The sequence below is a fragment of the Giraffa tippelskirchi genome, chromosome 4 (genome assembly GCF_054371585.1).
Source record: "Giraffa tippelskirchi isolate mGirTip1 chromosome 4, T2T-mGirTip1v1.2.pri, whole genome shotgun sequence".
Lineage (NCBI taxonomy): Eukaryota > Metazoa > Chordata > Mammalia > Artiodactyla > Giraffidae > Giraffa > Giraffa tippelskirchi.
Window position 1 is genome coordinate 142,786,054 of NC_137278.1, and position 27,869 is coordinate 142,813,922.

The 27,869-nt window shown below is 36.7% G+C and overlaps 1 protein-coding gene across 2 annotated transcripts in view; it reads left to right on the forward strand.

Annotated features, from left to right (window-relative positions):
* The window catches only part of PTPRR (protein tyrosine phosphatase receptor type R), a 268,297-nt gene that overhangs the window by 14,309 nt on the left and 226,119 nt on the right, over positions 1-27,869 (forward strand). For both annotated transcript variants that reach the window (XM_081589650.1, XM_081589651.1), the window contains exon 2: positions 11,565-11,863. In XM_081589650.1, the coding sequence (XP_081445776.1) occupies positions 11,565-11,863 (299 nt within the window). The remainder of the gene's footprint in view (positions 1-11,564; positions 11,864-27,869) is intronic.

Here is a 27,869-nt window from a genome sequence, read left to right on the forward strand (position 1 = left end):
TTTCTGTGGCTCCCAGATAGAGTTCTCTGTCGTGCAGCTCAACTTCGGATGGAAGAGATAAATAGGAAGAATAGAGGGACACCCAGAGTAGTTACAGTGGGCTCTAAGTGGGAGTAGGAACCACGTCAGTTCTAACAGGATATTTGAGGAAATATGAAGGAGTGTTTACATCAAAGAACATGCAGGAAAAGTTGACCAGATGCCTTAATAAAAATCTGTCCTTATTGTTGTACGATTCAGGCTCTTTCCTACATAGAAAAAAAAATAGAAGCAGTTTTATAAAAATAAGATTAGTTACTGTGGTGGTGTTTTTTTTTAATTTTTATTATTGATATACTAGATATATAACTGGTAAAACACTTGAAGCATTTAAATAATATTAGAAGAAGACATAGAACTTCCTCATGGAATTATGTTTTTATATCCTAGAGACTAGGGCATAGACTAGATTTTAGGAAAAAATATTTTTGGAAGGGAGTGTTCTTTCGGTAACAAGCTCTTTTACGGAGGGCTCATGATTGTTTAGAATTTTTATATATATAATTCAATTAAAATTTATAATTGTTATCTTTTAGAAACACTGGCTCAGTGGGTAAAGAATCTGCATGCAATACAGGAGACTCAGTATACACAAGTTTCCATCCCTGAATCAGGAAAATCGCCTGCAAAAGGAAATGGCAATTCACTCCAGTATTCTCGCCTGGGAAATCCCACGGACAGAGGAGTCTGGAGGGCTCCTCCACGGTGCCACAAAGAGTCAGACATGGCTAAGTATCTAAGGACGCACGCACACATTATTTTACTTTTTATGATTCATTTACTGGTCTGAAGATGAAAATTTTTTTATCGGGTTGCTTATTTGGTATCAGGATACAAAACAAGTGTGTGCACATATAAATATATGCATACATAATATAACACATGTTGTAAGAACATAACTAAGACACACAAACTGAATTTTGCAAAATTAACTTTATGTTAATATATATAGACAGAGCCATAATGGAATTTTCAAAACACTAATGTACCTTGCTAATAAGATTAGTACGAGTGAGTGTCTGTTATACCTGGAAGGTTATCCTAACACACCTCAGTTGCTGCATCTTGGGAAGGCTGTATTGTTCACCAGAAAGATTCAGTATTGATATTATAGGTGCTTCTAACTGGAGATTAGTGCCATGGTGACCTCATGGGTTAGCATTAACAGTAGTAAGTAGTATTATAGAGCAACTGGAAGAGTTGTTTTAATGTTAGACTCCTTACATCCAAGGAAAATCCTCCTTTAAGTTCTGAAAACTTAACTTCTGAAAATCCTCCTTTAAGTTCCCAAAGAGTCCTATATTGTTCTTATGGAAAAGCTTATCTTTTTAGAGAAAAATCAACACCATGTGAAATCTAACTGAATTGAGGCTCTCTTTAAAGAATGTACTGTACTCTCTTGTAAAGTTCATTTCTAATCTGGTTGTAGACCTGTAATACAAGAACCACCTTCATTTTCTGATGAGAAAACTGAGGCTCAGAGAGGTTGAGGACCCATACTCAAATTCTGATAGACAGGGTGTGGCAGGTATTAAAGATACAATCTAGGTCTCTTATCTCTTAAACCATTGCTTTTTTTTTTTTTAAAGCATGTTTCTTTCCTTTCCCAGTTCTATTAATTGGCATTTTCTAAGTAAACTTTTACTGGTACTTATATATTTTTAACTTTTCCTGAGAGGCATTTACAAATCAAACGAGAACCTTGTCATATTTCATGTAGAAATTCCCAAGGGACTTCCTTGATGTTATCCATTTGCATCTCCTTTCTAGAGAAGAAAGTGCTGGCAATCCTTGAAAAACAATGATTGTCCTTTTACAAAATGATCAGAAAACAAAATTGCCCTTTTTTGATTGTTCACTTTTTCAGGTCTCTTTGGTGACCACTGTTTCATCCTTGGTTCCTTTCCCAAGTCACTGACACTGATTTAAATAGCTGCAATACAAGGGTTTATTCTGAGAGGGTGTATGTGAGGCCATTCTACCTTATGCATCTAGAGTTACCAAAGTTGAATTTGAAATAATGAATCATAATGTACATAATCATAAAATCACATTGTGATTTTACATATTTTCTCTTTCCTTTGTTATGGATCTCTTCAGAGATTATCAAGGTCATATCCAGAATGAAATTTCAATTGTGGAATTTTATGACCATCAAAACTGGTCACTGTCCTGTAAATGTTGTTCCTATGATAAATGTACTTTTATTTTAAATGCAGTTAAGTATCTTTGACAAGCTATTCACTATTCTGTGAGGGAGCTCTGTCCCTTAGAAATTGAAAAAATTGTCACTGAGCTCTCAATGCATATGAGGAATCCTACCACTCATCTCATATCTACTTTCTTTTTCATTCCTTACAAGAAGTTTTTCAGTCCTTCTCAATTCTCCTGGAATCTCCCATCTTTGCTTTCTCGTCCTCTCTCTCTTATGAGATAGCTTCATCTCCTTCACGGAGAAAATAGAAGCTGTCAGAAGAAAATTTGCTCAGCTTCCACTGCCAAACCCATTAACATCCTTCATCTTCCTGCCTCTCCTGTAGCCCCATATTATAATGGAAGAAATACCACCCTCCAATCCGAGGCTCATCCCCCTGACTGTACTCTGGATCCCAACTCCTCCAGTCTTCTGGGGATGCTCAGTCTATTGATTATTCCATCTGTTTTTTCTTTTAGTGATATTTCCAACCACTCCTTCTCAATTAGCTCTTTCCCTCTAAGAATTTAATGTACTCAGACCTCTCCTATAGTGGAAAAAAAAAAAATCCCTCAACCCTACTTTCCCTTCCTGTTAATACACTGCTACTCTCTTATCACGCTGAAGTTTGTTGCAAGAGCTGTTATACACGTTATTTCTCATTTATCTCCCACTTGATCCTCAATCCAGTTAAATCTATCTTTCTTCCCCCACCAACTCTGAAATTACTTTCTGTACATTTATCAATCATTGTTAATGAGATAGATAAACATTTAGTGATGAGAAAAGATGTTTTGATACAGTATTGAGTGAAAAAGGTAGCTTACAAAGCATAATATAACATAATCTATTGCCTTTATTTGGAGTGTAGTGCAATGAATTTTAACTTTTCTATAGATTCATGTAATCATATTGTATACAGAAAAGTTCAGTCACTCCAAAGAACTCCTTCATGCTACTCTCCCTGCATCTCAACTGATAACCTAATAACCATTGATCTAGTTTTTTCTTTTCATCACTAGTTTTTGCTTTTCAAGAATGTTCTATAAATGGACTTTCTGCAACTGTCTTCCTTTCCTCAGACTAATGCCTTTGAGAATTATCCAAATTGTTTTGCAGATCAATAATTCATTTTTTTAAAATTGATGACCGATGTTCCATTTTATAGATGTATCAGTTTGCTTTCCGTTCATCAATTGAAGGACATTTGAGTTGTTTCCACTTTAGAGCAATTATGCATAGAGTTGCTGCAAACGTTTGTTTACTATCGGAGTATTGTTAGTATTTTTCATTTTAGCAATTCTAAGAGGTAGGTAGTGTTATCATATCACAATTTTAATATGCATTTCATTACTGGGGTAATATTCATGTGCCTCTTTGCCATTCATGTATCTTTGATTTTGTGTCTGTTCAAATCTTTAGCCTGGTTTTAAATTGGTTTTATTTTGTTTTCCTACTGTTAAATTTCTTGAGTTCTTTATTTTTTCTCATTAGGAGTTGGATATGTAATTTGCAATTATTTTTTGCCACTCTTTAGCTTGCTGTTTCATTCTCTTAACAGTGTCTTAAACAGAGAAAAAGATTTTTTGTTTCAATCCAGTCCAATTGATCAATTCTTTTTCTCTTATAGATTGTGATTTTGGTGACATCTGTAAGAATTTTCTGCCTAACCCTAGTTATAAAGATTTTCTCCTGTATTTTCTTCTAGAAGTTTTATAGTTGTACATTATGTATTTGGATCTGTGATCTTTTTTAAGTTCATTTCTATGAAGTGTGTATAGAGATTCATTTTGTTACAAATGGATGTCCGATTGTTCCAATATGATTTTGAAAAAACTATCCTTTATTGTTTTTACATCTTTATAAAAAAAATCAAATGGTGACATTTTCTCTGGATCTGTTTTAATTAATTAATTAATTTTAATTGGAGTCTAATTACTTTACACTATTGCGGTGGTTTCTGCCATGCATCAATCTGTTTTTGAACTCTGTTTTGTCTCATTGATTTATCTACCTCTTTCTTTGCTAATACTCCACTATATTGATTATTGTAGCTTTATCGTAAGTCCTAGAATTGGACAGTAGTATTCTGTCACCTTTATTCTTCAATTTAAAATTGTTTATTCTACTTTAGAATCAATCTATTATATGTGTAGAATTTTGCTTGAATTTTTATTGTCATTGGGGATAATTAAATCTTCATTATATAAAGCCTTCCAATTCACGAACACAGTATGTCTATTCAGTTCTTCTTGTTTTACTTTCTCAGCATTTTGTTAGAATTATACCTAAATATTTTATTTTTTGTAACTATTGTAAATATTTTTTAAAATTCAGTTTTCAGTTGTACATTGCTAGCTTATGGAGATGCCATTGATTTCATAGGTTAATATTACAGTCTATTAACTTGCTAAACTCACCTGTTCTACCAAAATGTTGATGAGTTCCTTAGGATTTTATACACAATCATCCTTTCCACAAATAGAACAATTTTATTTTTTCTTCTCCACTGTGTGTGCCTTTCACTTCTTTTCTTTGTTTACTGTCAATAAATAGGACTTTCATTCAGTATAGTATTGTATAGAAGTGATGAGTGTCGTCTTGTTCTCTGTTCTTAAGAGAGGGAAGGTAAACCTATTGTTAGCTGTGGGTTTTTGTGTAGGTGTCTTTTATAAGTTTGAAGAAGTTCCCTTCTATTTCTGGTTTGCTTATTTTTTTTTTCACTGTAAGTTGATACGAATTTTGTCAAATGCTCTTTCTGTATCAGTTGGTATGATAATATGGTTTTCCTTCATTAGACTGTCAACATGATGGATTAGGTTGATTGCTTTTTAAATATTAAAGCAGCCTTACATTCCCAGGATAAGCCTTACTTGGTTATGTATTACCCTTTATATTTCTGCATTCAATTTGCTAATATGCTCTTGAGGATTTTTACATCTATATTCATGAGCAATATTTGGTCTTTAGTTTTCTTTTTTAGTAGGGTCTTTTTCTGGTTTTGTTATCAGAGTAATTTTGGCCTCATAAAGTGCTTTGAGGAGTGTTCCTTTCTCTTCTGTTTTCTGGGAGAGGTTATGTATAAATGAAGTTAATTTTTTCTTTAAGTGTTTCAATTTGCCAGTGAAACCATTTGATCCTGAAGATTTCTTTTTCAGAAGAAAACTTAAGTAGAAATTCAATTTCTTTTATAATTTTAGGACAGTTTAGGTAACGTGTTTCATCTTGGGTGAGTTCCATTATTTTCTAGGATTTGAGTTGGTCATTTTATCTAAGTTGTTAAATATAGATGCAAAGAGTTGTACACAGTTATTTTCTCATTATCTTTTCCATGTCTACTGGGAATGTAGTGATATTCTTTCTTTCATCTGATGTTGGCAATCTGTGTCTTCTCTATTTGTCAGTCTTGCTAGAGCTTATCAATTTATTGACGTTTTCAAAGAATAAACTTTTGTTTCATTGATTTTCTTTATTGTTTCCTATTTTCAATATAATTATTTCTCATTTTAACTTTTTAATTTCTTTTCCTCTGCATACTTTACATTTATTTTGCTCTTTTTTTTTTTCTGATTTCCTAAAGTAGAGGCTTAGATTATTGATTTGAGACCTCTCTTTTTTTGTAATACAAACATTTATGCTATAAGCTTTCCTCTAAGCACTGCTTCAACTGCGTCTCACAAATTATGGTGTTGTATTTTCTCCTGGAGCTATCCTTGTCTATACTCTGCTGTACACTGTGGGCTGGCTAGAGAATACTGGAGGCAGGGAGAGATGGTAAACTTACTGCTGGTGTTGTGCAATTTTGAATTCTGTTCTTTATACCTAATCACTCTGCTACTGTTTACTTCCCAGAGTCCTCAGAAAGCTGTTTTATGCATTTTTTTTAGATTGTATAGCTCTGTTTATTGTAGTTAACAAGGCAGAGTGTGTTTGCTCCATCTTACCCAGGCTCAGAATCTTCCTTAGCCTTTTAAGTCCTTAAAAATTACTTTATTTTCGTTCAAAGACTCAACAGCGGAGGATGGTTAGCTTTGTATTTCTAATGCTATACCCAGAGCTTGTCCATGTTGAGTCTGGTGCTCTGAATATCCAGGGTCAGCTGTCCATTGATGAATTTTATGTCAGTAAGGAGTTGGTGATGGACAGGGAGGCCTGGCGTGCTGCGGTTCATGGGGTCGCAAAGAGTCAGACACAACTGAGCTACTGAACTGAACTGAACTGAAATCCTATGATTTCGGTTGTTTCAACTCTCAGACTGTCAGTGACACTGGACACTTCCAATCACAGACTCCTTGGTACACTCTTCCCACGGCTTCCATACTTCCTCAATCTCTAATTTTTCTTCTTCTCCTGCCAAACATTCCTTTAATGTGACCTCTTCTGGATCTTTGCTGGAGACTCAGTTTTTCTCATTCCACAAGGCTGTCTCATCATTTTGACACTCACTTTTCCTTGAGTATGCTTATGGTTTTTCAGTATTTATCTTTAGTCCAGCACTTTCTCCTGGGTTCCATATAAATGTAATTTCTTTCTAGATGTTTCTGCTTCTATATATTGTAGGCACTACAGAATCACATTTTCCTGTCACAATAAAGGACACCCCTATACGTTGAATTGCCACTAGAAATAGAATTATTCTTAAATATCCATTGTTAGTTCCTTCTACAATATTAACTCAATTACTGAATTTATTCCCTTTTATTTTTACATCAATTCCCATGTCTTAAGGCTTCTGGAATTCACCTCTGCTTTGTCCTCCTACCGCCTGCCACCTTGTCTGGGCTGTTCTCCTCTCATCTAAAATATTTTACCCAGTGCATTTGCACTTTTGCTTCCTCCCAATCCATTTTATTGTACAGCCGGAGTGATCTCTGAGAAATATGAATTTTACATTATCACTTCCCTCTTTAAATTTTATAAAATGTTCAATTTCCTAATGTTTCATTTCTTAAATACTATTAAAGATATTTTGCAATGTATCATGTTACTCTCAAAAATCACTCAGTCTCTTGGCATTAGTTCCCTATCACTGCATAACAAATTGCTATAAAATTTAGCAAATTAAAACAATACATATTTAGTATTTCTCAGTTTCTGTGAGGCAGAAATTTGGCCATGGCTTACTGGAGACTTCTGCTTCAAGGTCTCTCATTAGGCTTCAGTTAAAGTGTTGGCCTGAGCTAGGCTCCTAGGTGAAGGCTCACCTGAGGACAGATTTGCTTCCAAGCTTATTTACATGATTGCTGACAGGATTCAGTTCCTTAATCGTTGTTGCAACTGAGAGCCTCAGTTCTTCCTTGGATTTTGGCCAGAAGCCTCCTTCTTCACATGGACCTTTCCAACAACTTGCTTCATCAAAGTCAACAGGAGTCTCCTAGCAGCACAGAAGTCATCTTTTTTTAGCCGAATCACAGAAAGGACATCCCATCACAAGCGAGGTCGAACTCACTCTTAATGAGCATGAATGCCAGTAGGTATGGGACTTAAAGTCCCAAAGGAACCTTCTTTTTCTTATTTCCTCTCTTAATTTCTCTGTGCTACTTTCTGAATTATTACTTAAACTTTTCCAACTTACCAATTCTCTATTCATTGGTGTCTAGTCTACTGTTTCACCCACGTATTGCATGTCTTCAATTATGATATTCTTAATTTCTATGATTTTCACTTGAATTGAAGCATGCCAGTTCTCTTTCCCTCAAATCTCTTATTTTTATTTTCTCTTCTATTTGGATGTTTTAATTAACTTATTTTGAAGCCCCCTTCAATTTTCTCTTTCATTTTTTCTTTCTTAGTTAAGAATCTACCCACTTCTCCATCTTCTAACCATCTCTCATGGCAGTAATCTCTATGTGCTTTGTAATTTTTTTAAGTCTACAAGTATGTCTTCAGTGGAACTTACCTTACTTGGAAACACATGGAAATTCCATTTATATTCAAGTTTCTAGAGACATCGCTATAAGACTGATTTTTCAGTTGCTTCTAAGACCTTATAATACATACAGGTTCTAAAACATTTTCTTTCTTAATCTTCTAGGAACTACTCTTCCTTGGTTTTCCTCCTTCGTTACTACCATTCCTTCTCATTTGTCATTGTTGGCTCTATTTCATTCAGCTTCTTGACTCTAAATGTTGTAATTCTACCATGAGCTCTATCCTATATACTCTTCTCTTTTCAAGAAATCTCCAGTCACTTGGCTTTAAATTTTATCCATACTGGATGATTCATAAATCTGTCTCTCTCCAACCATGAAGTATACACTTATTAAATTTCTAATTCAACATCTACAGTTTGATCCTTAATAGGCATCTGAATCTTAAGATTTCCAAAATGTTTACCTGAATATATTCATAATGTTGAAGTGAAGGAGGTGATAGAGAGGTAACATTTGAAGACAAAGAAATAAAACTTATCCCAAATACTAGCTCAGTGATCCTCAAATTCAGAGTTGGAATGTGAGAAAACTTTGATTAGAAATTCAGATTTGTAAGCTACCTTTCCAGAGAGTCTGCTATGGTAGTTCTAGGCTAAGATATGGGGATCTGAGTCTTAATATCCCAGCTAATTTTGATGCAGGGATATAAGCACAAACTTTGAAAAACTTTTTCTTTCCTAATGTCTTCGGTGGGGTTCCTAATAGTGATGCCAACTTGGTTCTCATTACTCAGGGACAAGGCAGGACTGAGTCTTTTCACATATACAACTGGATAGGACTGGAAGATTCTAGTTGTGTTTCAGTTGCACTTAAAATTAGGGGTTTTTCACCTTTCTCTGTAGGCCTATTTTTGTACAAGAGACCTTATTAGTTGGACTCACATATTCTATTTTTTTGTGATATCATATGTTGTGTGTTTAGCTGCTCAGTCATGTCCAACTCGTTGCGATCCTTTGAACCATAGCCAGCCAGGCTCCTCTGTCCATGGGATTTTTCAGGCAAGAATACTGGAGTGAGTTGCCATTTCATTCTCTGGATCAAACCTGCATCTCCTGTGTCTCATGCATTGCAGATGGATTCTTTACCCACTGAGTCATCAGGGAAGCCTGATATCATATAAATAGAAAGATTGAAGATAAATTTCTCAGCTCTTCATTAATTTTTCCCCTTCTCATAAATCTGCGTTTTCTGATCTTTTGAGCTATTTCTTTCTCTTAGTGAAACTTTTCGCCATCAGCTGCCACATTTTGTTTTTTTTTTCTTTTTTTCTCTTCCCAAATCTTGCAAGGACTTCCAGTCGTTTTGCCTGTTAATCTTTTAATTAACATGCCTATTTCTATAGCACTATCTTGTAAGATAGGGTTATAATTCCTCTTTTTGGTAGGAGAACCAATCCCTCAGGTGAGACACCTAAATTCATTCAATGTGCAATATGCCTTTTCTGAAACAAGGGACCATCTTTAAGTGAGGCATGCTTAAAAAGTCAGCTAAGATAAAAATAGCATCTCCATTCTGTTTCTTAACCTTAAGGTGACCACTCCGTTGTTGCTCTTTACAATGTCAGACTCAGTCCTCTAACGGGAGGGAGGGAACTGTTCACCCATAGTATAGAAACACTGTAGGATAGTGGCCCCAGCCTTACTGGCACCAGGGCTCAGTTTTGTGCAAGAGAGTTTGTCCGTGGACAGGCCTGGTGGGGGATGGTTTGGGGATGATTCAAGTGCATTCCATTTATTGTGTACTTTATTTCTGTTATTGTTACATCAGCTCCAGTTTATATCATCAGGTATTAGATCCTGGAGGCTGGGGACCTCTACTGTAGGACACTACAATATAATTTATTAAATCACTTTTAGTAAAATTTAAACAAACATTTGTGGTCAGAAAGTTAATATATCTCTAAAACATTTTATCACCATCATCCATTAATAAAACACAGCAAGAATATTAACAGTGAAGGACCATATTCATTTATATACGTTCCTAATGACAGTGTCATCTCCAAATCTGAGGAATTCCTACTTCATTCAGAGAAACAACGTTTAAAGTTATTTCAAGGTCATACTGTCTAATCATCATTGTTGCTGAGTTATGGTAACTTGATTTCTTTTTCTAAAAAGTTACAGTCTATTCAGCATGTTGAGAATTGAAGACATGAGAACTAGTTTCTATTACTGTCTCAGAATTCACATGGAATTTAATTGTGATTTGAATGATCTAAAAGCCTAAAGGCACAGGACCCAATGGTTTCCAAACAATTACATCATGGTGAATGCAGTTGAGCTTCCTGAAAAAAAAATAACTTGTCTTCTTATCCCTAAGTGAGGGTTGAGAGCATATTGGTAAAATAACATTACTGAAAGTGCTGTAAATATATTCTGGTCACAGAGCCTCGATGGGGGGAAAAGCTATAAAAACTAGCAATTTCTCTACTATAAATATTTGGTAAGAATTCAAGGCACCCCAGAATTCTTATAAAAAGAAGGAAGTCATCTTCTGGGGATAGCATTTTTACAGCTTATTGTTGCCATAGGAATCCTGAGGAAAAATCTGTGGTGCCTAGGTTGCTAGGCACAACGTGGATGGCATTACTATGTTATGATCTGTTCAATCTGCTTGTCATCTTATATAGAAGATCTTAAGTTTGCTTTTCTAATTGGTATGTGACCTAGTGATACACTTTTGACTTACATGTATATGTTATCTGTTTCCTTCTATGGCCAATGATAAAAAGAATAAAGAGCTATTCAAGTCAATGGATATTTACCTAACAGACGAAATAAAACAGAATGTATTACTTTATCTGGATGGCCATATTACTAAGTAAGAAGGAGAGAATGGATATTATTATACAACTGGGAGTTGCTTCCACAATGAGTATACTCAGACTTCTGCCCTTAGTCAGCTTCAGATAGTCTACAAGTATTAAAAATTACACATAGTTGATTATAAAATATCAGCAGGATAAAAGAAGTATGAAATAAGAATTGTATGAAATGCTATTGATTAAAGGGAGGAAAGCTTGAGTATAATATAAAGGGTTGTCATTTGAGGAATAGATAGGACATCCAGGAAGAGTTGCTCAACAAGGTGTTAGAACCATGCACTTAGATAAAGGAGGAAATTCCTGACTAAAAGATGCATTAGAATATCTGAAATATGGACTTTTTCAAACTATACCCACTTCTGTGCCCCTAAAACCTCTGACATGCCTCCCTACCACCAAGTGTGTTCTCTTTAGGGGATAATGGAGTCGGGATGAAAATGGAGAGTAACTGACCTAAATCCTTCACAAGTCTTAAAGCTTTCTAAGAACAGGTAATTCTCTTTATCAGATAATCTATTCAGCTCCGTGAAGAAGGTCTTTGATTTTTGCTTCTGCTTCTTCCCCCTTTCAGGATGCCTTTCAAGAAGTAATGATCACTTTTTGGCAATTCGTCAGAAGAAGAGTGGGAAGCCAGCATTCATTTATCACCACTCACAAGACATTGAGAAGAGCCTGGATATAGCGCCACAAAAGATACACAAACATAACTACCATTCCTCTTCTGAAGCTCAAATAGGCAAACACCACCAAATTGTTAATTCAGCATTTCCTAAACCCGCATATGACCCATCTCTTAATCTGTTGGCCATGGCTGGTCAAGACCTTGAAGTGGAAAACCGCCCAGTCCCAGCAGCAAATGTGATTGTGGTGGTAAGTATTGCATTTAAGTGATGCTGATGCTTTCCTCTGTGGTTGATGCTTTCAAACAAATGAAATCTAATGGTGACGAGTTATCATTGGATCTCAATGACTATTTACCATAGCATTTCTTATTCTCTGGTGTTTCCCTTTTGTTAATTGATTATTATCTGTTGGCTTCCTCTTGAATGTAGGCCCACAAAATAAGAAACTCTGTCCGTATCTTCTCTGCACAGCCCAATGCAAAGTGCATAGTAAGCGCTTAATAATTTGAACAAAAAATTGTATTAGGAAGTCTTTACCTACGTTGGTCCATATCCTGCAGTTTTGGATAATATCCTGCACTAAGCCTCTTGCCTTCTGTGATAATTTGCTCTAAGTAGATTGGCTTGAGTCTCAGTTTATATATATAAATTGTTGTTGTTGTTGCTTAGTCGTTAAGTCACGTCTGACTCTTTTGCGACCCCATGGACTGTAGCCCACCAGGCTCCTCTGTCCATGGGATTTTCCAAGCAATACTGGAGTGGGTTGCTGTTTCCTTCTCCAGGAGGTCTTCCCAACGTAGGGATCAAATCTGCACCTCATGCATTGGCAGGTGGATTCCACCACCGAGCCACCAGGAAAGCCCATATGTATATACATAGTATTTATTAAAGATCTTCTGGTCATTTGACTCAAATGTTAAGAAATGAAGGGACCCTGAAAGGGAGGAAGTGATGTTGAAGGAGGGGAGTTTTCTAATTGGAGTAGATAAAATAGTTGGGAAGTAACTGATGGATAATATTCCTAATATCACTGAACAAACATCACCTTTTATTAATCTAGGTGATGTAGTGGGTCCATTGTTTGCATTCTTAGGGTTTGTAACCTAGACCAGAGGTTCCCAGTTTCTGGAAGTATCACAAACTTATGCTAAGGCTGACAGCATTTGGACTACAGTCCCTCTCAAGTTTAAAATTACTATAGGAGGATTCACATTAAAACTACAAAGCAGTAGCTAAATGAGCATTAATTGCATTTCTGTCTCCAAACGTAACCAAATATGTTGACTTTTAAGGCAAGATGATTCAATGAAACCACCTTTGCATTTTGGCAACCTCTCTATAAGCCTAATGTAATGAAAATTAATAAGCTTTTTTCCTTTTCTTTACTTTTTTATCTACCACATATATGACAACTTAGTATGGAGGATCAAAGATCCATTCATTGATGTTTTCAACTAGCGTGCACTTAATGTTTATTATGATCCAGCCATCATTTTGAGTATCTAGAAATGCCCATCATTTGGGGTATCTACAAGTGAAATGGAGTCTTTTGTTTTGCTTGGGAAATGTCTGGGAGGAATGTTGGTAACCAAAAAAATCATAAACTGAGAACATAATATGAGCTTTTGTTAAGAAAAAAATGTAGGTCATTTTGCTGCCTGAAAAACTCAGACAAATTTTCTGCATTTACATGAGTAACAGATGTTCTGAGGTAAAAGCCATGCACTGTGTCTACTGAGTGAAGACAAATGATGTTAATGATGTTGCTGTATCTCTATATGCCTGTGCTAATGCTTGGACTTGGGAGAGATATTTCCTCTGGTGACCATCATACACTCATCATTATCAACTCTTAAAGTCACTATGAATTACAGATCAAGAGGTTTGTTCTATCTTCTGATGTCATGTACTGTCGAGTTAATTTAATATTATGGAGGATAAAAGGCATCAATGAGGAATTCTGGCAGGTCATTGCACTTTTAGCTCATCTATGGTTTAGAGATTCATGAAGAAGCTGTGCTTTTTCTTTGGGGTGATGATGACATGGAGGCAATAGGCAATTTTGCTACATTAGCCTTCACTAACCTCTCTTGGTCTAGACTCTAACCATGCTGTGGCTCTGGTAGCCGGCAACAACAATTGCTAGAGCTAATGTTTCCTGTAATCCACTTACATTACTTATGCACATGATGATTTACTAGGAAAACGAGGGAAGTAGGGTTATTTTTAAATGAATCAATAATTTTCAGCTTGCTCAAAAAGCAGAATGTCAACATTTAATCAAATATCAGCTGGTTTGACGGTTCATTCTATACAGAAAGGAGAGTTAGGAATGGAACATACGTAGTGAAAGGGAGATATTTCAGCTGCTAAATAACTTTGGTGGAGTAATTGGTATGTGTTTGCATACGTGTGTGTGTGTATACATACATATATATTGCAGTGATACCAAAGAACTATTTTGTGGCTTAATTTATACCAAAATGAATAGTATCAATGAGTATTCATTTCCTGAATTGGGGAAAATTATTGCAGTCTTTTTCAGCCAGGGTAAAAACCTACTCCCAACTTCCAAAATATACATGTAGATAACTTTTAAGCCTTCCTAGCTCAGAGGAGAGATCACTTGTTTCTTTCTCTCTCATTTATTCCTGACATCCTTAAGACCATAAATTTTAAAACAAAAAATTCAATAAGGACTTGAAAGTTGCATGTATCCTTCTTACTTTCCCGATTCTGGGTTGTTGGCACAAAGCATTTCGGAAGAACATTTGTCCCCAAATGATTTTTTTCCTTTTTTTTTCTTTCTTTTATAATCAGAAAAATCTGTAGTTTATTTATTCCAGGGAGAGGACAGCACAGCTAAAATGTTTATCCCAAAGCATGCTAACTATGTTCCAGAAGCTCAGTTAAGAAGCTGTTCAGATTTTTGTTCAAAGAGGAAATATGAATATCCTCAAGGTCAAAGCTGCGGTAGGAGTAGAAAAAAAAAAGGCTCTAACCAAACATGTGCTGAGAATTCCATCAATATACATCAGGTCACAAGGCTACCACATTAAGAAAGAGGGAAGTCGGAGTGTGAGGGAAAATGGAAGCGTAGAAGAAGATGCAGGCTTTTCCAGTTCAGCAAGTTCAGCGTAGATTGCTGAGTGAAGAACGTTTTAGCTTGGGCAAAGTGTCAGAAGACTGGGGAATAGGAAGGTTTTGGAATATAAAGGGTGAGGATTATATAGTAAGATTATGGTTTACTCCACAGAATGGATTTGAGGGAAGGAAATGGGATAGGAGGAGGAGGAAGAGAAGGGGATGAAGAAGGAAAAGGGAGGAGAGAGGGCAGGAGAGGAAGGAACCGAGAGTGACAGGAAAGAAAGGAGGGGAGAAAAGGAGGGAAGAAAGTAGAGGAGGGAGGGAAAGGAGAAGGAGAAGAAAGGAGAAGATACAGCGGCAGTTCTTGGGGCAGTGGGAAGACTTCTGTGAGCACAAAAGATGATGGAGAGTCTCCAGGAGCCCAAGATGGTCTCTATGGGATTCCTAGAATCCTGAAGCTTCTTGTCTCACTCACCACTCACCCAGACCATTACCCAGAGTATAGACTAAACTAAGTTACTTACTTACTTCATCCCTGAACAGTTTGTGGCCAGGTAATAAAATAAGGCACATTATCTCAAACTAAAACCATATGCCTCACCCATAGAGCATCCCTAAAAACCCACCATCTGTTTACAAGAGGAGAGGTTACCTGAATAAAAATTGAGACACTATTAACAAGTAAAGGCAGAATAGATGGCAGATAGCAGCTAAATGTATGAGAAAGCAGAAAATCTGGACTTCAGTTTTTATTAAGATATGATAGTGCCTTCAAGAAATAATGAGGATATGACAGCTTACAACTTGTCCTCAAGAATATGATTCTGGTACCAAAAAATATATGACTAAAGTCACACTGACAGTAGCCCAAACAAGCAGCAAATACACTCTGATATAGAATAAAATTAAATTAAGGTGCTTGGGCTATGTCCTAACACTCAGACATTTTGCCTGTGAGGACTATGATTTAACATAATCTTTTGGACCCAGGATATTTTATCCCAGGAAGGTTCTGAACTTATGAAAACCACTCTAGCCTGTATACTTCTTGATGTGTGCATGCATGCTTGGTCCCTCAGTGGTGTCCAGCTCTTTTGCGACCCCATGAACTGTAGCCTGTCAGGCTTCTCTGTCCATGGAAGAGGAGAAAGAGAAGGGGATGAAGAAGGAAAGGGGAGGAGAGAGGGCAGGAGAGGAAGGAACCAAGAGTGACAGGAAAGAAAGGAGGGGAGAAAAGGAGGGAAGAAAGTAGAGGAGGGAGGGAAAGGAGTCTTTCCAGGCAAGAATACTGGAGTGGGTTGCCATTTCCCCCGCCAGGGGATCTTCCTGACCCAGGGATCGAACCCGTGTCTCTTGTGTCTCTTGGGTTGGCAGTTAGATTCCTTACCACTAGCACCATTTGAGAAGCCCATACTTCTTGATAGTGACTGCTTATATGGTGGGGACCAAGATGGCTGCATTCATGCGCAGGCTAAGTGATTGCAGTGGATCACTCCACTGAGTGATGGTCATAGTGGGCAAGCTCACAGAAGGTGAGAAGCAAATGCAGGCTTTGGGAAAATTATGAATTATTGTGTGTCAAGCATATTCAGGGTCTGATAGTAAGTACCAAGTCCAAAATATTAAATGGATGCAAGACATAAGCATAATGCAATGTAGTGTCTCCCAATGCAGTCCTGAGACACCAGTCCCAAGTTCCTAAAGAAAATGAATATAACAAACCTCAGAGAAAAATCTCTACCATGTTTTTTTCTTTTGAATGTTGAGCTTTTTTACCTTAATTTTTAATTGAAGGATAATTGCTTTACAATATTATGTTGGTTTCTGCCATACATCAACATGAATCAGCCATAGATATACATATGTCCCCTCCATCTTGAATCCCCCTCCCACCTCGCACCCCATCCCGCTCCTCTAGTTTGTTACAGAGCCCTAGTTTGAGTTCCTTGAGTCATACAGCATATTTCTACCGACTATTTTATACATGGTAGTGCTGTGTGTGGTCAGTGGTGTCCAACTCTTTGCAACCCCATGGACCGTAGCTCACCAGGCTCCTTTGTCCATGGAATTTTCCAGGCAAGAATACTGGAGTGGGTTGCCGTTTCCTTCTCCAGGTGATCTTCCCAGACAACGGATAGAACCCACGTATCCTACATCTCCTGCATTGGCAGGCAGATTCTTTACCAAGGAGCCACTGGAAAGTCCAAAATGTAGTTAAATATGGTTAAAATAGTGTCTTTATATTATGTGACTTCTAATGAAATAAAATATTTTTGAAAAAATGGGTTGCTAGGTCTCATCTGCCTTCTCATGGATGAAACTGCAGAGGGCTTGAAATCACTGGGGACTCTCTTGGAGCTTGGGTGCTACAATCTTCAAAGCAAAATTGGAGAATCTCTTTATTACACTATTGCTTGTTTGTACTTCTACCTGTAAACTTCCGGGAACATGACATATAAACTTCAGGAAAGGTAGCTGTATGCTAAAATCATATCACTGCAGAAACTGCATCATATATTGTAAAAGGGGAAGAAACGGTGTCAGTAAAGAATTTTGAGACTTAAAAAAGCCTTCATGATTGGTGGCAATTTACAGGCAAAAAAAATCAAAACCCTAAATCAATATTTCTCCAGGTTATACAATTAAAAAAAGATGCTAGATGCAAAACTTAAATTTGTATGACTTTAAAACTCAAACATTTTCATTTTTAACAGAAGTTATTTGATTTGCTTTGGGAAAGTACTGAAAATTTTCCTAATAGAGAATGTGACTTCATGAATTACATTTTATTTAAGCTAATGATAATGTTAATGTTTATACTCTGAAAATACATTCATTGATAGCTAGATGTTCATGTTGGAGCCGGAGGTTAAAAGGTAAAAGATCCACTCTACAGATAATAATATAAAATGAATTATAATGTAACATTAGATTTTAAGAAAGTCTAGAAAAAAGAAATTCTGCAGTCTACTTCAGATATTTAGTTAACTTTTTACTCTTTTCTGAAACAAAAGCCTTCATATTAAACCATAAGATCTTCTTACATAATCACCTTTCTTTTAAAATCCCAAACATTTACATTTTGGAAAGCTTTGTGCCTAGATTCTCCAGATATTATTGTACCCCTGCAAAATTATCTTGAAGTAGAAATTCCATTCTCAAGGTTGGCACCCTGACAGTCACAGCTGTCACCATCTGTTGCTTTTCTCCATTTCTAGCTACTAAAGCAGCAAGGAGAATGCTGGAACACACTTTGGAAATGATAGAGGTCAAGCTTAGGCAACGTCTATGTGAAGTTTCAACACTGGGCCACTCAGTACATCTGTTTGTTTTGGATCATTTAGACTCAACATTAGAACGATGGGAAGTCTTAAGAGAACTGATTTAATTATCATACTAATTGGACATTGGATATTTAGTAATGTTTTTGTTTTAATTCCAGAACTAATATATTTTCCTAGTGTTTCAGAATATTTAGAAACGTAGAGAAGGAAAAAAGAAGAAGTAAAAATAATCCTTAGCAGATAACAGTGTTGTCTTAATATATGTATCTATTTATATGATCTTTTCAGTATATATGGATATTGATTTTTTTTTTACCAAATATGCAGTCAGGATATGTAAGATTTTGTCATTTTTTTGCTTAGTTTATATTGCATAAACTATGAAATTCCATCATACATCTTCATATTATTAACTATACAGCATTATTTTTGTTGTTGTTATTGTTCAGTCACTCGGTTATGTCTGACTCTTTGCAACTCCATGGACTGCAGCACGCCAGGCTTCCCTGTCCTTCACTATCTCCCGGAGATTACTAACCTCTTGTCCATTGAGTTGATGATGCCATCCAATCATCTCATCCTCTGTCATCCCCTTCTCCTCCTGCCCTCAATCTTTCCCAGCATCAGGGCCTGCTAAAAATTCCATTGTGTAATAGATTTCACAGTTTTTATGTACTGATGTATATCCCCAATACATTCAATAAGTTAAGACAAAAGGAGAACTAAATGTTGAGTATATCAAATATAGTACTTGTTTCCATTGCAACTGCCTCCTTAATAATCTTGAGAGAATTTTGAAAGTTTATCTTAAGGGAAATTGCTTTCTTTATGAACTCTCTATATAATTGTAATATAGGATCTATTTTTTTCCACTTGGCCAAATTATGTGTTCTATAGACCTTAAATCTTAAGCAAGGGAAATATTTAAAGGAGTCAAAGAAGTTAGCAGGACAAAAAAAAGGATGTCCTGTTAAGAGCATATTAAAAAATATTCTATTTCAGGACTTTTCATTGAAGAAGATGGAAAGTGCTGTGTCTCATTGTGTTGAAACCTAAAAACTCTTTTTTTCAGTCCAAAATTTTTAGTAGTGTAAAAGCAAATAGAATCTGCAGATGAAAAAGAGGATATATTTTCTTTTGAGCAAACATTTACTTGTCAGTTCTCTCTCTAAAACTTGCCCTTTGGTTTTCCAGTTGTTAAGAATTGTGCTCTTGTGCTCTCTGGGAGTGACCTAGTCCCTTTTTCTTTCTTTCTTTGTTTCTCTCTAATTATATATCATGCTTATTTGTGTGTTTGTTTGTTTTACTGTACAGTGCTTTATTTAAAATCTAACTGCTGATGGATAATTCAACTGAGCTTTCTGGGCATCTGGCCTTGCCAGTGAATAATGAGATTGGCCCCATTTAGCAAATGACTTATTTCTTTCACCATGATCCCTGTAACTCAGACAGTAGAAGCAAATTTTTCCTTTCTCTTGTTTTAAGAAAACATAAGAGTTAAAATTCTCTGGAAGGTTGTCTCCTTGAGCAACGTTATGAAGCTTACTCATTGCTAACTTTTATCTTTAGCAGCTGAGCACAGCACAGCTGCTGCTTCATTCTGTAGGTGACCACATGGCCACCAGGGAGTCAACGGTCATTGTCCCCTGTCCTTTGATCGATTCTCCACCCCCCTCCCCATACCACGTTTTCATGAACTGGGACTGAAATGAAAAATCCCACTTTTTTTTAGATTTTTTTTAAACGTGGACCATTTCCAAAGTCTTTATTGAATTTGTTATAATATTGCTTCTGTTGCTTATGTTCTGGTTTTTCGGCCAAAAGGCACATGTGATCCTAGCTCCCCAACCAAGGATTGAACCCCCCAACACACTGTCAGGAAAGTCTCGTAAATCCCACTTTTAACACCAAAATGCAAAGGAAAAAATCCTCCTCTGTTACTCCTCGACTCTCCACATTCTCAGTACTCTGGTTATGACATTTCTGGCCATGATATCTGAGGAGAGGGCAGGTTTTCCACACCAAGCAACTCTGCAACACCAGCTGGGTGTCCTCCAATTTAATTCAGTTCAGACACTCTCTACTTGGAGAGAGCATCAGATCCCACAGGCTAAGGGCTTAGTCCTATAAAAGTTCAGGTGCCAATCACAAATCCAGGTTGTTACCTGTGCTTTTGATCACCTGTCTGTGAATTGGAGTTCCTTTGAACCCTTTATTGGGTTTGATCAGTTTGCTGGACAGAGCTCAGTATGATATTTTACTCAGCAGATTACCAGTTTATTATAAAAAGATATAACTCACGAAAAGGCAACTGGAAAGAGGCAAAGGGCAAGGTATGTGGGAAGAAATGCGGAGCTTCCCTGCCCTCTCTGGGTGCACTGTTCTCCAAGCACCAATCTCTCTGAACCCTTCTTCGGGGTTTCTATAGAGGCTTCGTTATGTAAGCATGATTGACTAATTCATTGGTCATGGGTAATTGATTGAACCTCCTAGCCCCTCTCCCTGCCCCAGAGGTTTGGGGATTGGACTGAAAGTTCTATCCTTCTCTCCCTGAGGTTATTTCTTCTGGCAACCTGCCTTCATCTTTGGAGAGATGGGTGGTCCAAAAGTCACCTCACTATTGTAAATCCAGGAGTGGTTTAGATGAATAACAAAATATACCCATTTCACCTTTATAACTTGAGTTAGTTCAAGAACTAGAGATAAAACTAAATAGTGTAACAAAAGATGTTTCTGCTGCTCTTATATAGGAAACTGTAACGGTGCCAGGAACTGTGGATGAAGACCAAAATATTTTTTCTTATTATAAATCACAATATCATATCACCTTAGCCATTTATCATTGCGTTTTCATCTTGTAGTTTATATATTTTTCCAAATTTTCTTTTTGAAGAGTGAAAATACAACCCAGCCAGTATTCATGTCCAAGTTGCTCTTTCCTTACCAATCTGCTGTATTTGGACCATATGAATCCAGAAAAATAAACCAAGAGGAAATCATCAACTTTACATCTTTCAATTTAGCCTGTGTTTTCATATGATTTAGTCATTTAACTGAAACTGTAAGTTAGCAACAGAAATTTCAATGAAATAAGAAGACAAAGACCCACTTTTGAGGGCTAGGACAGATGTTCACAGTTCCTAAGACTGCAGGAAAGACATGATTGTGAGATTTGTCTGCCCTTTTTTTTCCTGGGAATGGCAGTCACATGATACAAATTCCAAGAGAGCTGGAGAGAACACTGAGATATACATCAAGATAATCAGGGCTAAGAGTCTTAATCCCAGATTTCCTGGATTGCATTTATGAATGTCATTCAATTATTTTGAATATCTTGAGGTTCTGTATGTTTGTGTATCTGTAGTTCAAAAAGGCCTCTGATTTTCTCATGCTTTCATTATTGGCCTAGTGAAGCTGCACAATTTAAGAATTTGTCTATTTTTCCTTCCTGAAAGCATGGCAACTAGAATTAGGTCTTTAACCAGAACAAGTTATTATAACATGATGGTTTATTGTGCTTTAAGCCATCAAGTTGCTTAGAGCTAGTCTGTATTTTAAATAGAAAGTATTGAGCAACAAATGGCAAAATTTGTATGAAATGGGCCTCTATGCAAATTCTTTGAATTTAGACTTTTAGAAATCAGCAGTCTTCTTTTTATTGGCAAATGAATGTTTCAAAATTTCTTCATGTATGACAGGTGATGCTATTATCTTTATACTTATATGTAATTTTTAAAATTACAATATCAAATTAATTAAATCAAATCTCTGATAAGCTGGATTATAAAAAACAGCCAGTTACAGAAAGCAATATATTTCTCATAACTGTTTTAGTATAGGTAAGTCATGGAGACGAGAGAAGAGTATGCAGTATCTGGAAGGAAATGAGAATAAATAGGGGCAACTGGATCCTCAGACATGCAGAAGGTTTGAATGAACACCTAATACTTGCTCGCTCCTTGAAATATTCATTCATTCAAAAATAGCATTGAGTACCTCCTATGTCCTAGGCAGTATAGTACTGGCTCTGGTAATGCAAGAGTTGACAAGGTAAACAGTATCATTACAGCTGTGTAGCTCACATTCTGATAGGAGAAAAACGATAAAAACAAGTGAGCAACTGAACATATTTCAGATGGTGATAAATGCAATGAATAAAACAAAATGAAGTTATGTGGCAGGGAGCGTGGTGGGACTAGACTAGACTGGATATTGAAGGAGTCTATTGTATATCCAGAAATACTTAGGGATTGGATCAAAGTATAGCTCCCAGATGGAAGCTGCATGTTAGAAGCATAACTTTGGAGTCGGCAGAATGGGGTTGGAATCCCACGTTAGGTACTTATTAATTGTATTTCCTTTGGTGACTTAATATCTCTGTGTTTCACTTTCCTCATCTGTGAAAAATCGATACTAATAATACCCATCTTATGGAATTCATGTGGGAGTTGAATGAGATAAAACATTCAAAGCACTTTACATCATGTCTGACACATAGTAAAATGCTTCACTCACCTACAGCCAGACATTTTGGAGTGTGAAGTCAAGGGGGCCTTAGGAAGCATCACTACAAACAAAGCTAGTATAAGTGATGGAATTCCAGCTAAGCTATTTCAAATCCTAAAAGATGATGCTCTTAAGGTGCTGCACTCAGTATGCCAGAAAATCTGGAAAACTCAGCAGTGGACGCAAGACTGGAAAAGGTTTTTGGGATTTCATTCCAATCCCAAAGAAGGGCAATGCCAAAGAATGTTCAAGTACCAAACAATTGCACTCATTTCACATGCTAGCAGAGTAATGTTCAAAATTCTCCAAGCGAGGCTTGAACAGTATGTGAACTGAGAACTTCTAGATGTTCAAGCTGGATTTAGAAAAGGCAGAAGAACCAGAGATCCATTGCCAACATCTGTTGGATCATAGGAAAAGCAAAATAATTCCAGAAAAACACCCACTTCTGTTTCATTGACTATGCCAAAGCCTTTGACTGTGAGAATTACAAGAAACTGTGGAAAATTCTTAGAGAGATGGGAAGACCAGACCACCTTACCTGTCTCCTGCAAAACCTGTATGCAGGTCAAGAAGCAACAGTTAATACTGGACATGGAACAACAGACTGGTTCCAAATTGGGGAAAAGAGTATGTCAAGGCTGTATATTGTCACCCTGCTTATTTAACTGATATGTAGAATACATCATGCGAGATGCCAGGCTGGATGAAGCATAAACTGGAATCAAGATTGCCAGGAGAAATACCAGTACTCTCAGATATACAGATAACACCACCCATTATGGCAGAAAGTGAAGCGGAACTAGAGCCTCTTGATGAAGGTGAAAGAGAAGAATGAAAAAGCTGGCTAAAAACTCAACATTCAAAGATCATGCCATCTGGTCCCATTACTTCATGGCAAATACATGGGAAGACAATAGAAACAGTGAGACTCTTTATTTTCTTGGGCTCCAAAATCACTGCAGATGGTGACTGAAGCCATGAAGTTAAAAGACACTTGGAAGAAAGCATTGACAAATCTAGACAGCATATTAGAAAGCAGAGACGTTGCTTTGCCAATAACAGTCCATCTAGTCAAAGCTATGGTTTTTCCAGTAGTCATGTATGGATGTGAAAGTTGGACCATAAAGAAGGCTGAACACTGAAGAATTGATGCTTTTAACTGTGGTGTTAGAGAAGATTCTTGAGAGTCCCTTGGACTGGAAGGAGATCAAACCAGTCAACCCTAAAGGAAATCAACCCTGAATAGTCATTGCAGAGACTAATGCTGAGGCTGAAACCCCAATACTTTGGCCCCCTGATTGATGTGAAAATCTGACTCATTAGAAATGACCCTGATGCTGGGAAAGATTGAAGGCAGTAGGAGAAGGGGATGACAGAGGATGAGATGGTTGGATGGTATCACCGACTCAATGGACATGAGTTTGAGCAAGCTCTCAGAGACTGTGAAGGACAGGGAAGTCTGGCGCTCTGTAGTCCATGGGGTTGCAAAGAGTCAGACACGACTGAGTGACTGAGCAGCAACAACAACAACAAATTGTTAGCATTGGGCTTCTCAGGTGGTGCTAGTGGTAAAGAACCCACCTGCCAATGAAGGAGACATGAGACATAAGGGATCGCAGGTTCAATCCCTTGATTGGGAAGATACCTTGAAGGAGGGCATGGCAAACCACTCCAGTATTCTTGCCTGGAGAATCCCAAGGACAGAGGAGCCTAGTGGGCTACAGTCCATAGGGTCGCAAAGAGTCAGACATGACTGAAGTGACAACATACATGCATTATTAGCATTATATGAAACAGTGGAAAATATAGTTTTCTAGTCAGTACCAATGGAGAAGGCAATGGCACCCCACTCCAGTACTCTTGCCTGGAAAATCCCATGGATGGAGGAGCCTGGTAGGCTACAGTCCATGGGGTCGCTAAGAGTCGGACACGACTGAGCGACTTCACTTTCACTTTTCCCTTTCATGCACTGGAGAAGGAAATGGTACCCCACTCCAGTGTTCTTGCCTGGAGAATCCCAGGGACAGCGGAGCCTGGTGGGCTGCCGTCTAAGGGGTCGCACAGAGTCGGACACGACTGAAGCGACTTAGCAGCAGCAGCATCAGTCAGTACCAAGAACACTTGTATTTCTCCTGAGCCCTTGGTTGGCTTATATCATTTAACTACTGTGAATCATGTTTCCCTCTTTCTCTTGACAGCTGGAAAGCTGAGAGCCAAATTTGTGGTCCACCCCTAGCAAATAGAACTTTATTGAGTGCCTTATTTATTTTGTGAACTAACCTCATTCTTGGCTGGATGTTTACTTTTCTTCACTCGTTTTCTAATTCAATTTCTTCATTTCCTTAGTTTTTATTCAATTTTATTTTGTATTATTTGTGTTTTTGTAAGCTGCCATAAATCCTTTGTGTAATATGTTCTCTCTAAACAAATAGTCACTACAAGGAAATAGCCAATCAGTATGGACAAGTTGAGTCTGAATGTTACATGTTCTCCCCTACAGGGAGAATTTGTTTAATGCTTGGGGTTGAAAATATAAGGAAGTATAATTTATTTTAAAAATTACAGTGTGCATAATGGTCTGTTTGGCTCACTGCTCAGCAGGCCCTTAGCCTCAGCCTAATCCAATGTCATGGGCCAAGATTCATTCTTATCATGAGTGGTTTGAGCCAGTGGGAACAGAATGGTTTTATTTTTTTATTTTTTTAACTTTTCATTTTATACTAGAATATAGTTGATTAACAATGTTGTGTTTATTTTTAATATGTACAACAAAGTGATTCAGTTATATATATGTGTATCTATTCTTTTTCACATTCCTTATTTAGTTTGTTACATAATACTGAGCAGAGTTCCCTGGGCTATACTGTACCTCCTTGTTGGTTATACATTTTAAATATAGCATGACATGTGTACATGCCAATCCCAAACTCCCTAACTATCCCTTCATCCCTTAGAAGGAGATGTCCTATGTTCACATGACTGTTCTGCCACTGACTACCTTTGAGATCTTGGGCAAGTCAATGAACATTTCTGAGTCTTTGATTTTTCATTTTAATGGCAATTTTAATATCTGACCTGGCTACCTTCTTTGGCTCTTTTCCAGGACCAGTGAATGTATTGTGTAAAGCATAACACATTGTCATAATGTCTGCTGTTGCAATCATGGTGATGGTAGTGATGGTGATGATGATAATCAGTAGGTTGTCAGTTTTGTTGCTGACCTACTCTGATCTTGGGGTAAAATCCCAGTACTGTAATGGGCTTCTTGCCTTGCTGTACATACCTAGAAGGTATCCCTCACACAGTAGTTTAAGCCAACAGCATCATCCAAAGTTGTGCATCACACAGCGCACCCAGCCACATGTGGTCACCCTGACTAAAGCCCTCCTTAACTTCCATTGCTAGTTACCGAAGTTCTTGACATCATCTTCCCTCCCTGAGTGTCTGCTTTGTTCAGTCAACCGGCACTTCAGTTCCTCTGAACCTGGAAACCTGTCTTATTACTAGGTTTGTCTTTCAATTCCAGTCTCACAGCCAGCCCACATCTCTTTCCTGCTGGTAGCTTTTCATGTTGCTGTGGGCCATGTCTTATGAAACTCCTACCTTCTATTCTTATCTGCAGAAAGCCTAACCATCTTTTCTGTCAGCCAGAATGTGCTAACACCTGCTCCACGTTCACCTCTTATCACCTGCTCCCAGATGCAGTGACTTCTTTTTGCCTAGAATTTTCTGAAGAAAATAATGTATTAATTGCCTTCAGGATCTTAACATTTGCTGTATTTTCAGTAGTTTCTGTTACAGAAAAGATTTTTTTTAAAGGTGTTATTAATCCAAATGCAGAATAATTTATTGACAAACTAACAATTTATTAATAACCTCATAATTTATTCCCAATTTATTAGGGAAGATCAGGTAATAAGGACTCCATACATATAAATACATACTCTAGGTAATTGAAAGTTACCTTTGTATTATTAAGGGTGTGAATTTTTAAAATTTATATTATGCATTTCTCTATTTTAAATGGGTATATAGTGCTTTTAATTATATTTTTAAAAACTGGGTCATACTCTACAATCTGCTTTTCTTAATAGTAGCAGGTCATAGATATACCTCAAAGCCTTTAGATATAAATTGGACTAATTAGAATAAATATTCTAACTAGAAGAAAAATTCTAAATAATTCTAAATTTTGAAGGTTGCATCTACCATATTTTCTTAAACTATGCCTCAGATTCAGTGTACAACCAGTTGTTCTTTATATTTTTTGTATTTGCTACAACAAAATTGCTGTAATAAATGTCTTTAATATACACTCTTAGAGAAAAAAGAATATACAATATGTATGTGTGTATATATTTATTATAATATGTATATAATACACACGTGTGTGCTTATATATATAGCATGTATTTAAATATATTTTGTTCATTTATATATATATATATATGTATGAGATTTTCAAAAGAGAGATTGTTTGTTCCAAGACTATTTTAGTTAATACATTATCAAATTATTATTTTCTGAATAATTGTAGCAATTTACCCTCTGACTAGTAATGTATCTGACTGATTCAAAATCTCTCCAGTAGCAGTTGGTTGCTGATTTTTTTTTTTTTTGGTTGCTGATTTTTTTTAATTTTTGCTGACCAGTAGGGGAAAGAATTGCACCTCATGGTTGCTTTGCTTACATTAGCATTTCCATGACAGCGTAAAATATTGAGCGTCTCTCATGTGTATTGATCATTTGGATTGCCTCTCATGCAATTGCTTATTTGTAATTTGTGTATCAAGTTAATTATCTTTTTCTTAACAATTTGTAGAAGCTCTGTTTATTGGGATATAATCCCTTTGTCTGCCATATAGGTTGCGCAGATTTCCTTCTAGACTCTCATTTCTCTTTTTTATGGTGTCTTTTGCTGTACAAATTTTTAATTGTTTTGCATTCAAACATTTATGTTGGCCTTCTTTGAAAATAACTTTCTTGTGGCTCTTTCTTTTCTGCTTAACAATATATCATGGTCATTTTTACAAGGCAGGTTTAACTTGTTCATTTATCTTTCCCTAGTTTCTTTGTATGGGATAAACTTATTCATGCATAGTTCTGTCTAAATGAGAAATCATTCCATTTTTAATTGTAATCATTTTTATTTAGTATTTTTTGTGTCTTCCTTCCCCTCTCCTTTTTTTCACTCACTTCATCTCCTGTTGAACCCTCTTACTCTCCTGGTCATTCATACTAAGAACTTAGTGGGTGTCCTCTTATTTATTTTTTATACTCATAGAATTCAAACACACATACATATGCATGCACATACACAGTCACACACATATATGTATATATAGACATATACTTATGTTGAAATTTTTGTCA